The sequence below is a fragment of the Danio rerio genome, chromosome 13 (assembly GCF_049306965.1).
Source record: "Danio rerio strain Tuebingen ecotype United States chromosome 13, GRCz12tu, whole genome shotgun sequence".
Classification (NCBI taxonomy): domain Eukaryota; kingdom Metazoa; phylum Chordata; class Actinopteri; order Cypriniformes; family Danionidae; genus Danio; species Danio rerio.
The window spans coordinates 1,632,725-1,646,255 of NC_133188.1; the positions used below are offsets into that span (position 1 = coordinate 1,632,725).

Consider the following 13,531-nt stretch of genomic DNA (forward strand, 5'->3'; position numbering starts at 1 on the left):
TTTGGGTTGAATTTCTTTTTTATTTACTTGTTTAATTGATCATTAATGATGGGTTTTACATGCCGGTTTGCAAACAACTAAATACAATTTACATTAATCCTATTGAAGAATTCAGCAAATAAGTTAAACAATGTCTATTGAGGCGACGCAGTGGCGCAGTAGGTAGTGCTGTCACCTCACAGCAAGAAGGTCGCTGGGTTGCTGGTTTGAATCTCGGCTCAGTTGGCGTTTCTGTGTGGAGTTTGCATGTTCTCCCTGCGTTTGTGTGGGTTTCCTCCGGGTGCTCCGGTTTCCCCCACAGTCCAAAGACATGCGGTACAGGTGAATTGTGTGTGTGTGTGTGTCTCCCAGAGATGGGTTGTGGCTGGAAGAGCATCCGCTGCGTAAAAATGTGCTGGATAAGTTGGCGGTTCATTCCGCTGTGGCGCCCCTGGATTAATAAGGGAACTAAGCCAACAAGAAAATGAATGAATGAATGAATGTCTATCGAGTTGAGTTCAACATTTGGGTTGAATTTCCATTTTATTTATTTATTTAATTGATCATTAATGATGGATTTTACATGCCAGTTTGCAAACAACTAAATACAATTTACATTAATCCTATTGAAGAATTCAGCTAATGGTTGTGTATCTAGTAAGTCCACATTTGGGTTGGATTTCTATTGTATTTACTAATTTAATTTGTCAATCGCAAATTTTACATGCAAGTTTGTAAACAACTTAATACGATTTACATGAATCCTGTTGAATTTTTCAGCTAATGGGTTGTCTATCTAGCGATGAATGGTGGATTTTCAGCCTGATCTCACGAGAAAACGTAAGTATTTTACGTTTTGCCAGTTTAGTGGCTAATTCGTACGAATTCGTGCGAGTTCAGTCGTACGAAATGGTACGATTTTAAAAAGGAGGCGTGGCACCTGACCCCACCCCTAACCCAAACCGTCATTGGGGGATAAGCAAATCGTACTAAATTGTACGAATTAGATCGTACGAATGCATACGAATTAGCCACTAAACGAAAAAGTTACGAATTGCCGTGAGATTGTGTTGGGATTTTACATGCCGGTTTGGAAACATCTAAATACAATTTACATCTGTCCTATTGAATAATTCAGCAAATAAGTTAAACTATGTCTATAGAGTTAACATTTGGGTTGAATTTCCATTTTATTTACTTATTTAATTGATCATTAATGATGGATTTTACATGCCAGTTTGCAAACAACTAAATACAATTTACATTTACCCTATTAAAGAATTCAGCTAATGGTTGTGTATCTAGTGAGTCCACATTTGGGTTGGATTTCTATTGTATTTACTAATTTAATTTGTCAGTCGCAAATTTTACACGCAAGTTTGTAAACAACTTAATACGATTTATATAAATCTTATTGAATTTTTCAGCTAATGGGTTGTCTATCTAACGATGAATGGTGGATTTTCAGCCTGATCTCACGAGAAAACGTAAGTATTTTACGTTTTGTCAGTTTAGTGGCTAATTCGTACGAATTCGTGCGAGTTCAGTCGTACGAAATAGTACGATTTTAAAAAGGAGGCGTGGCACCTGACCCCACCCCTAACCCCAACCGTCATTGGGGGATAAGCAAATCATACTAAATTGTACGAATTAGATCGTACGAATTCATACGAATTAGCCACTAAATGAAAAAGTTACGAATTGCCGTGAGATTGTGTTGGGATTTTACATGCCGGTTTGGAAACATCTAAATACAATTTACATCTGTCCTACTGAATAATTCAGCAAATAAGTTAAACTATGTCTATACAATTAACATTTGGGTTGAATTTCCATTTTATTTACTTATTTAATTGATCATTAATGATGGATTTTACATGCCAAATTGCGAACAATTAAATACAATTTACATTAATCCTATCGAATACTTCAGCTAATAGGTTGTGTATCTAGCGAGTTCACATTTGGGTTGGATTTCTATTGTATTTACTAATTTAATTAATCAATCTCAAATTTTACATGCTCATGCATGTCCTATCAAATAATTCAACTAATAGGTTGAGCAGTGTCTAGTGAGTTAAAATTTGGGTTGAATTCACAATTTATTTACTTAATTTGTCAATAATCATGGATTTTACATGCCAGTTTTGGAAACTACTACACTCAAACATATGATGTTTTCTGTTTGTTCAAACTGCTCTTTTAAATAATAGCTTTAACTCAATTCTTGCATTTTTATTTGGGACAACTTAATTGTTTATGTTTAATCAACTTACGTTTGTACAAATTAATAAATTAACTAAAATTCTTCATTTTTCCCCCATGCAAATATATTATGTGAAACCCAGAATATTAGGATTAATACAAATAAAACCTACCAAATAATTCAGCTAGTGGGTTGAGCAGTGTCTAGTGAGTTAACATTTGGGTTGGATTTGCATTTTTTAAATTTTATTTGTCATTAATTATGGATTTTACATGCAAATTTGGAAACAACTAAATATAATTTACATTTATCCTATCGACAAGTTCATCTAATAGGTTGAGCAATGTCTAGAGAGTTAATATTTGGGTTGGATTTCCAATTTATTATGTCATTAATAATAAATTTTACGTGCCATATTTTGGAAACAACTATACGCAATTTACATTTAAATATAATCAATGTAAACACATGTATTGTACACACACACCACAACCCACCTGAATCACATGTAAACGCATCAAAATGCATTAAAAGTGCCTCTAAATGGCCGTGTCTGATAGCCGGAGGATTGTGTGAAGAATGTGGAGGTCAGTGTTTGCATAGGATAATGTGCTAAGGGCCTGTTGGGCCTGAGGGTGGAGTGGAGCTCATGGATCAAGGTTTCTTCTGAAAAGGATCAGGCTGAAGGGGATGTTGGGACCAGAGATGCTTCTTTAAAACTGCCTTTATGATCACTGCTGGAACAGCCAGGGGAAACAATATCTGCAGTGAACTGCTTCACAAGAATATGTAAGTCATTTTTGCATGTTTATTGAAGATATAGTTAAAGAAACTGCTTTAGTTCATTTAAGATGGAGCTTCGACTATACTGATGGAGAAATATCACTCGATAATGAGCATAATGTGGATTAAGTCGGAAAGCAGAGCTGTACTGTATTATGTATAGTATCTGTATGTGTGTTAGTGCTTTTTAGTAGTGATTGTCACAGTATTGTAAACTACACTGTAAACAAAATCCGTACTTTCAAGCTTTATTTCCGGCAGCTAGTGGCAAAAAAAAAAGGAAAATAACGGCCGTTAAGTTAGAGAAATTTATACTTAAAATAATGATTAAATTACAGAAATTACCTTAAATATAAATTTCTGGTAAATTTCTGTAATATCCGTTTTTTATGGTAAATTTCTTTAATTTAATATCTATTTTTTACAGTAAATTTCTTTAATTTAATATCCATTTTTTATGGTAAATTTCTTTATTTTAATATCCATTTTTTTATGGTAAATTTCTTCAATTTAATATCCATTTTTTATGGTATATTTTAATATCCTTTTTTTTTTTACAGATAATTTTCTTTAATTTAATATTCGTTTTAATTGTTTTATGGTAAATTTCTTTATTTTAATATCCATTTTTTTATGGTAAGTTTCTTCAATTTAATATCCTTTTTTATGGTAAATTTCTTTAATTTAATATCCATTTTATATGGTATATTTTAATATCCTTTTTTTTACAGATAATTTTCTTTAATTTAATATTCGTTTTAATTTTTTATGGTAAATTTCTTTAATTTAATATTCATTTTTTATGGTAAATTTCTTCAATTTAATATCCATTTTTTATGGTAAATTTTTTTAATTTAATATCCATTTTATATGGTATATTTTAATATCCTTTTTTTTTACAGATAATTTTCTTTAATTTAATATTCGTTTAAATTTTTTATGGTAAATTTCTTTAATTTAATATCCATTTTTTACTGTTAATTTCTCAAATTTTATATCCATTTTTTTTTTATGGTAAATTTCTTTAATTTAACGGCCATTTTTTTTTCGCCACTCCAGCTGCTGGAAATAAACCCTAAAATTCCTTTTTTTTTTTTTTTTAACAGTGTAGAAACTGTATTCAAGCTACTTATTTAATATGAGTTGACCCAGCACAATGCTTTAGTTTTTTGTGGGGCAACTTAAATGTTTTATGTTCAACCCAGTTAAATCTGTAAAAACTATTGAAGTCAATTAACCGATTTGTGTTGTGGACAACATGAGGGAATTGTGTGGACTCCTGCATTTTTAAAGTGTAATCCAGTAAAATAGAAACAGCAGAAATATTTCATCTTAAAGAAATGACCTTGTGCATGTGTGTTTTACTAAACAATTCATGCGATTAGGTTGAAGCAAATTATTAAGCTTCTGTTTATGAAGTGAATCTCACCGATATTGCTTAATTCACAGCCATTTCAAATGTGTTTGGAAAAGAACTGCATGCTAAATATCTTCTTTGCATTGCATTAACAGCAGAATATTGCCAGTTCTGCACACTGTTGCTTATCATTTTGTGAAAATTGTCATTTCAATCTGAAGCGTATTGAATATGATATACTGTATTTCAGTTATTGAAGTCCAGCTATTTATCGAACACTAAATTAGCACTTAATATGCTAAATTCGTCAGTTGTTTATTATTATTCAATCTTTCTGTGTTTTACAGGCACATTTAAATCCTGACAGCCTTTGGTCTCCACAGTTCCAGCTTTGATCAAAATGCTGGTTCTCTCTGTCCTCCTGGCTGTCTTCGGCCTCATCATTTGTCAGGAATTGCCAAGTAAGAATTTAACCGAGCAGAACATTTAGCATCCCGTGAGGATGTGTGTAAAGGAGATGCGGCTCAGATGTTTCGATTAAGAGAATTGTCTGATAAAAGCATTTGAGAGAGTATGTCTGATCGTCTTATTGACCAGTAGGGGGCAGCACGGACCACTTTAAGCCATTTCTGGATTTTCAGTGCACTGTGTGTGTGTATGTTAAGTTCCTCTCATTGTAGGGTGCAAATGACCCCACAAGTATAGCAATACCAGTATATACACTGTAAAAAGAAGCATGGGATTTACTACATTGTTTTAAGGTAAGTGATTGCAAACAGGCAGCATGGTGGTGCAGTGGGAAGCACGATCGCCTCACAGCAAAAAAGTCATTGGTTCGAGCCTTGGCTGGGTTAGTTGGCATTTCTATGTGGAGTTTGCATGTTCTCCCCATGTTGGCGTGGGTTTCCTCATGGTGCTCCGGTTTGACATGAATAAGCTAAATTGGTCGTAGTGCATGTGTGTGTGTGCAAGAGTGTGTGAGTGTTTTCCAGTGTTGGGTTGCAGCTGGAAGGGCATCTGTCAATAAAAGTCACTTTGTTGAACTTTAGAGTTTAATTTTCAACAACAAAAGCAGAGATAAAGGTCCCAAAATGCAATTTTCAACCATCAATACACGGAAAACACTTGTGAATCACATAATACGGACCCCCACAGTCCAAACCCATGCCTTTAGGTAGACTGAATAAGGTAAATTGGCTGTAGTGCATGAGTGTGTGTGACAATGAGAGTGTTTGGGTGTTTCCCAGTACTGGGTTGCAGCTGAAAGTGCATTAGCTGTGTAAAACATATGCTAGATTAGTTGGCGGTTCATTCCGCTGTGGCGACTTCTGATAAATAAAGGGACTAAGCCGAAGAAAAGTGAATGAATGAAACATGATGTACGCTTAATTACCTGCAGTTTTTCTTTATTTGAATCCATCTACATTTCATATGGACCTAAACACAAACTCAAAGCAAGTCCACTGAAAATCCACAGTGAAATCTTTTGAAATCTGTCATAGGTTGCTTTGAGTCTTTGTAAAGCAGTTTGAAGCGAAATCCGACTTGATTTTTCCCGCTCCATCTGCTTTTATTTTTAGCTTATGACCTGCTGGAGGAGTTCCGCTTGTCCGAGTCTTCAGGGGTGAGACGGGTCAGCGGGTCCGAGCCTGAAGCTGTGGCGTATCGTGTTAACCCGTCCCTCCACCTCAAGAAGAGCACAAGGTATTTATATCGGCCTTCTGACATAATACTTTTCCACTCTTTCTGCTTTTCCACTGACAGTAATCCTGCTCGCCTCCAAACAATATCTCTCATTTCCTGCTCCTTACATTCTTCCACTGCTGTTATATAGATCTATTTATCATTTCAACTGACATCACAATATTTCAGATCTTTTTTGCAATGCATTTTGATTATAATTTTAACGGATGAAATGAATAGCTCTATTATTTAAAAAAAGAATAAATAAATAATTTTAGGACCATTTTGGATGTTGATAATAGGATGATTTTGTATATTGGAGTGCATCTGCATGACATGCCATTTTATTTATTATTGATTTCCTAAACAGTTAACAATAAAAGATTGCAACAACTTTGAAACATCAGAAAATAACATAGAGCGATGGTGTTACATTATGCATATTACATTTAAAAAAATTTAATACATAAATTAAATTAAATAAAAAACAAGACAAAAACCAGAGGGAAATTTATATGGGGTTATAATTTGAAAGCTTTTCTGACTTTTAAAATATATACTTTTTATACCCACTAAGGATATAATATATTACTTGAGTCTGGTTTATACTTCTACGTCAAGTGACCGGCGTAACGCCCCATTCACACGGGTCAACGCTTTCCATTCACTTTGAATGGGTGACGTCAGGCGTTGCCGAACTGCATTGTGGATCCGTCGGCGCCCCTTCAGAGGCGTTGCTTGCTGTAGAAGTTAGGACTAGCTCAGATTTCATGCACCGACGGAAGCGTCAGCCAACCAGATCGCTGTATGCAAATACACCAGCTAGACAGTGGCCTATTGCTGACTGAATTTCATTGGCTGACGCTGCTATGACGATCACTTCAGCCCCAACTTCAGACACGCCTTCAGTCAGGAGTTGACGCTGAAGCCCCGTGTGAAAGGGGCATAACCCACGGCGCATGCAACGTGCGTAGCTGTGCATTTATACTTCTGCGCTGTCTCTATTGGTCTTCATTAACACTTCCAAAACGCTAGTTGGCAGTGAGGTGTAAATGTGTCTCTGTGTCGAGTTTCTTCGCTGGTATTTAGTTTTTTTCTGAACGCTTCCTGAATGCACAAGTGGCTCAAACTCGCTCATTTTGAGGCAGGAACCGGCGGACGTGCAACAACTTTAACTATGAGGTAAACACAGAACAAAACTTTACATCCGGAGCTCCTTCACGGGACTCCACACTTGTAAACAATCGCTCGCGCCATTCGCGCGGCTCTCGGCCCCGCCCAGACTCGTCAGCACTACCAAGCCGACCAATCACAGAGCTTGTGCAATGCGTCATTGCGACGTGTAGTTACATTTTTTGAGAAGTGCACGTCAGTGACGTCGACGGCCATGGCGTAGGGCTATGCGTCAACCATAGGCAGCGCTGTAGCATATGAGTGCGATTGACGCAGAAGTATAAATCAGCCTTTATAGTCAACTAAAAAGAGTCTTTTCCAAAAATGTTCACTTGTGAACAGTGATGGGAGTAATGCGTTACAAAAGTCCTCCAACCCTAATCAAACACACCTGAAAAAGCTAACCCTGCTGAAAAACCCAGCTTAAACCAGCCTAGGCTAGTTGGCTGGTTTTAGCTGGTCGACCAGGCTGGATTTAGAGGGGTTTTGGCCATTTTCAGGCTGGTTTCCAGCCATTTCCAGCCTGGTCTTAGCTGGTCAGGCTGGAAACTGACCAGCAAAATCCAGCTAAAACCAGCTTGACCAGCCTTGTTTAAGTTAGATTTAGCTGGTTTTAGCTGGTCATCTCCCAGCCTGACCAGCTAAGACCAGGCTGGAAATGGCTGGAAACCTGCCTGGAAATGGCCAAAACCCCTCTAAAACCAGCCTGGTCGACCAGCTAAAACCAACCAACCAAACTAGGCTGGTTTAGGCTGGATTTTTCAGCAGGGAATCAAGGTCTTTCTAGGTATACTTGAAACATCCAGGCAGGTGTGTTGAGGCAAGTTGGAGCGAAACCCTGCAGGGACACCGGCCCTCCAGGACTGAGATTGGTGACCCCTATATTACAGTAACATATTACTTTTTCCTGTAACGCAGTAGTGCAAGGCATTACTAATACATTTTCAGTAAAATTTTACTCAGTACATGTTCAGTGACGCTTGCATCACAACAAACTTTTCGCCAGCAAGACATGAACAAATAAAAAATACAGCAGTTCTATTTCCTGTTCGTGGTTGGTGAATATATGCGCGTGTAGTCATTAATCGCCCTCCGGCTATTGGAAGTTTTTACTTTGAACGTGGAATGATTTCAGCCTCTGAGCTCGAGGTCCGGCCCAGCCTGGTTCGCAGTAACGTTACGCCCTGATGCGCAGCGGAAAAGCGGAAAATAGATGAAAATGGCAGAACACAGTACATTCGCGTAATGGACATACGTGCACGTGGCGTTATTTCACTGACAAATGTCGTAAACGCAGTATTACAAGTTGAGAAAGCATTAATATATAATACTAGTTAGCAAACGCGCCGGTTTCCTCAGTTCGTGGACAATCCTGGATTTACATGTGTACACAGACATGCAAATGATACGATATTTTGGTAACTTTATGGTTAAACTTTGCGATTACTTCACATTCGTGTGTGCATAATCCTGATTCGACATTGCAGATCTTGCGATGTGACTATTGCAGATGTGCACATTGCAAACTTTATGCTAAAACCATTTACAGTTGAAGTCAGAAATATTAGCCCCATGTATACTTCCCCCCAATTTCTGTTTAACATAAATACTATTAATTTTCAGCACATTTCTAATCATAATACTTTGATAACTCATGTCTAATAGCTGATTTCTTTTATCTTTGCCATGATGACAGTAAATAATGTTTGACTAGATATTCTTCAAGACACTAGTATTCAGCTTAAAGTGACATGTAAAGGCTTCACTAGGGTAATTAGGGTAAAGTTAGGGTAATTAGGCAAGTCATTGTATAACAGTGGTTTGCTCTGGAGACAATCCAACACTAATATTGCTGAAGGGGGCTGATAATATTGACCTTAAAATCAACCCAGGCTCATTGTGGAAATGTAGCCCCGTGGACGTTTCTGGAGAACGCGGAATATGTCCCGGGAGGTACGTATTTGTGCAGTTTTTGTTAATGCGAATCCGCAAGAGGCCGTTGTGCGTCTCGAACGCCTCTCGGGAGCGCACGCCGTTCTCACGCGAAAAGCCGTCGGAAAGCCTGTCGAGCGACTGTCTGTCCGACTGGCCGAATGACTGAATGATCGGCCGACCCAGATGCCCTCCTTCTCCTTCCCTAAACCCGAGTGATGGTTTACAAAAGCCGTCCAGAAAAGAAAAGCAAAAGCCCTCGCCCGATTTTGAGAGAGTTTTTAGATTTCGCCGCATTCTCGCCCCGTCAAGAACTCGTTCGCCTTTATTTTTTTGGATTCTGTTTTTCATCTTACCTGATTTCTATAAGCGCTCTTCCCCGGACTCGAGGCCGGTCGTCGCCCTGGGTGGCTCCTCCTCCTCCTCCACCTACTACTAGCTAAGCGGGCAAACTGGTTGCGGCAGGAGAGCCCTCCACACAGAGATAAGTGAGCCATCAGCCCAGCCGACGAGCGCGAAGAAGAGGAGCGGCGTCACACCGCCCCGTAGCATTCGCTCAAAAAAACAAATGTGGCCATACGTACCTCCGGCCACGTAAATCACCGTCTCCAGAAACGCCCACAGAGCTATGTTTTCAGAATGAGCCTGGGTTGCTTAAAATGGCTTTAAAACAAATAAAAACATATTCTAAACTTTATTCTAGCCGAAATAAAACAAATAAGACTTTCTCCAGAAGAAATAATATTGTAGCAAATACTGTGAAAATTTCCTAAATCTGTTCAACATCATTTGGGAAATATCTGAAAAATCCACAGGAGGGCGACTCATTCTGACTGTATAGTGCAGCACTAAAACATACACATACGCATCCGCTGAGCTGGCTGATCTTACACTGCACAGTCATCGTCCTGAAATGTTCCCATTATATTCTCATGTCTTTCTCAAGCATCAGCAGCTGTTTGGTCATGTCAGCTGCGGTTATGGCATGTGTTGGGTCTTTCCTTTAGTGTGTGTGGGCCAACTATTCCGTCCACAATTACCTCCCACAAACATCCCCTACTTGACCAAAGAATCATGCAAAGAGCGCGGCTGTAAAACGACCGCAAAATCTGGACGCAAAACGCGATCAACAACATCAAACGGGAGAGTGAGAGCGATCCGGGGAACCACACAGCGCACAAATGAACACTGTTCTTGGAAACATTAACTGCTAATTTCAACAAACTGACTCTCTTTAAAAACAAACGGGAGCCGAAGAGTGAATTAGAAACAGTTGGAGAGAGCTTGGTTTAGATTAATGCAAAACTTAACATAAGGTCACACTGAAAAAGCAGTATTACATGGAAATGTTTGTGCTATTAGCATGCAACAGTCATTTAGCAAGATGATATACACTAGCGGGCCACTTTATTAGGTATAGCTGTTCATTCATTTTCCTTCAGCTTAGTCCTTTCGTTCATCAGGAGTCACCACAGTGGAATAAACCGCCAACTTATCCAGCATAGGTTTTAAACAGTGGATGCCTTTCAGCTGCGACCCAATGCTGGGAAACACCCATACACACTCATTCACACACACACACACTACATCCAATTGAGCTATAGCGCATGTGTTTGGACGATGGGGGAAACCCACGCCAACACCTGGAGAACATGCAACTCCACACAGAAACGCCAACTGGTCCAGCTGGGACTTAAACCAGCGACCTTCTTGCTGTGAGGTGACAGTGCTAACCACTGAGCCACCGTGTCACCCTACGGCTGTTCAACTGCTCATTAATGAAAGTATCAGACAATCACATGGAAGCAATCAATGCATGTACGCATGCACACGGGGACAAAATAGCGCAGAATTTCACACACAGTCATCTGGTTTATAGAGAATGATCCAGAAAAAGATCAAATATCCAGTGAGCTGCTGATCTGTAGGCAAAATGCACTGATGGTAAAGAGAAAATGATCAGACTGGTCAGTGCTTAATTTGTAACTTGCAAGGTCCCGGGTGGTTGCTGTTGTGTCATATATTTTACAGTCTATGGTTCAGACATACTGTCGGTATCTAGTGAATTCAAGAGTTCACACTTAGCTGATGATTAATTATAAAAGCTTGTTTGGCATGCTGTCCCGGGAGAGAGCCCTGAGCTCATGAGATCCTCGAGCCCAGGGCTCCCTCCTGTTGCAAGGCGGGAGGGGAGTTTGAGCTCAGGTAGATCGCGAGAACTCCCCTGCTGTAGCAAGTGAATGCTCTTGAAACTAATTACTAACTAGAAGCGTGTCTATGTTGACAATTTGGATTGTTCAATTGACTTAATTGCAAGTTTTTAGGCGGTGGGAGGAAACCGGGGAACCCGGGGGAAACCCACGTGAGCACGGGGAGAAGTGCAAACTCCACACAGAAATGTCTGCTAGTTTTGGTAAAGCCAGGAACCAGAGACATTCTTGCTGTGAGGCGACAGTGCTAGGCACTGGGCCACCGTGTCACCCGTCTAAGAAGGAGGAGTAGGGGAGGAAGGGGGGACTCTTCAAAACGAAGATAGCAATGGAATAAACCCCAGGGTATTTATAGTAGTTTAGGAGTCATCTGATTGGATCGTAGTGAATTAGATAATGCGGGTCAGCTGTTAGCAATCATAAGCACGTGATCCTCTCGAAATTTGTTTATACATAAACTTCATGTAGTGGTGGGGATATTCAGTGGCTCGTTCAGCAGGTTTTAGCATGAAGGCAGGTCTCATGGAGTGACATGCTGAATTATTCACTCAACAACACTGATTCATTAAGGAAAAACACAAACACTTTGAGCTTCTTGGAAATGTCCTCTAGCTGATTCTGCTTTTAATTTGCTTGCACTGATTCATTTCTCTTTTCCCCATTTCATCCCCCCATCTAGTGACATCTACCCAGACGGTCTACCATCAGACTACTCTGTCATCGCCACCTTTAAAGTGACCAAGGACACTGCTAAAACATCCTGGAATCTATGGCAAGTCAGTGACCCTGAAGGCCGAGATCAGGTCGGCCTTCGCTTTCAGGGCGACACTCTAACCCTGGACTTCTTCTACACCAACCCGAAGGGCACACAGATGCTGCGGACCTTCCAGAGAGTAGAAAAACTCTTTGATGGAGAGTGGCACAAGTTGGCATTGAGTGTAAAAGGCGAACAAGTGAAGCTATTTATTGACTGTGAGGAGATCAGTGTTGAGCCTCTGGATGAGCCACGGCCGGTGATCCGACAAGGTTTTACGTCCATCGTAAAGAGAGCCGTAGGTGATCGCTCTGTCTCGGTGAGTAAGACAGGGTGTGATACAGATTTAACAGGCTGAAATAATGTGACCATCATTTTGTTACAATAAGCCAGGGAACGCCTTGTAAGAGCTTGATTAAACAAAATTGATTAGACCTCCATAGTCAGAAGCTGTCCAAGACGTTATATCTCCTCTCTCATGTCGGGGTGTGTGTTTGTAACAGATGCCAGCTACTGAAGTGCTGTGCAGATTAACCTCACTCCTCTGAACCTGAAAAGGTGCTTCAGGACAGACACTGGAGGCCATGATCTGTAGCCTGTAACCGATTCCCATGTAAAGAATCGCCAGTTCGATGGCCGGTTACATTGGTGTCAGAGAGGGTGAATTTAACAGAGGTCAGCTACTGAAGTGCTGTGCGATGTAAACGTCACTACTCTGAACCTGAAAAGGTGTTCTAGTGACAGACGCTAGAGGCCATGGTCCTCTAGAATCGCCGGTTTGATCCCAGCTCGGACCAGGTTGGTGAGTGTAATTCAGGCCAGCTAATGACCTCACTCCTCTGAACCCGATAAGGTGCTTTATTGACAGACGCTACACTCCATAGTCTTTAGCCTCCTTGTTAGAGCAACTCACTCCTCTGCAGAGAATCGCCGGTTCCATCTCAGCTCAAAGCAGGTTGGTTGGTGTAGGACCAGCAGGTTACATTGGTGTCAGTGACCCGGATGGGAGTGAGGGGGGTGAGTGTAATTCAGGCCAGCTAATGACCTCACTCCTCTGAACCCGATAGGGTGCTTTAGTGACAGACGCTACACTCCATAGTCTTAAGCCTCCTTGTTAGAGCAACTCACTCCTCTGCAGAGAATCGCCGGTTCCATCTCAGCTCAGAGCAGGTTGGTTGGTGTAGGACCGGCAGGTTACATTGGTGTCAGTGACCTGGATGGGGATGGTGAGTGTATCAGAGGCCAGCCAGTGAAATGTTGTGCCGGTACACCTCACTTTTCTGAACCTGAAAAGGTGTTCTAGTGACAGACGCTAGAGGCCATGGTCCTCTAGAATTGCCGGTTTGATTCCAGCTCGGACCAGGTTGGTTGGTGTAGGACCGGCAGGTTACATTGGTGTCAGTGACCCGGATGGGAGAGAGGTTTAGGGGGTGAATTTAACTGAGGTCAGCTAC

At 40.3% G+C, this 13,531-nt stretch overlaps 1 protein-coding gene across 1 annotated transcript in view; it reads left to right on the forward strand.

Annotated features, from left to right (window-relative positions):
- The first annotated feature begins 2,853 nt into the window (after window positions 1-2,853).
- zmp:0000000760 overlaps window positions 2,854-13,531 on the forward strand; it is a 54,350-nt gene continuing 43,672 nt past the window's right edge. The window contains exons 1-4 of the mRNA XM_002664079.7: window positions 2,854-2,974; window positions 4,673-4,786; window positions 5,906-6,029; window positions 12,003-12,396. Of these exons, the coding sequence (XP_002664125.2) occupies window positions 4,726-4,786; window positions 5,906-6,029; window positions 12,003-12,396 (579 nt within the window). The 5' untranslated portion in view covers window positions 2,854-2,974; window positions 4,673-4,725. The remainder of the gene's footprint in view (window positions 2,975-4,672; window positions 4,787-5,905; window positions 6,030-12,002; window positions 12,397-13,531) is intronic.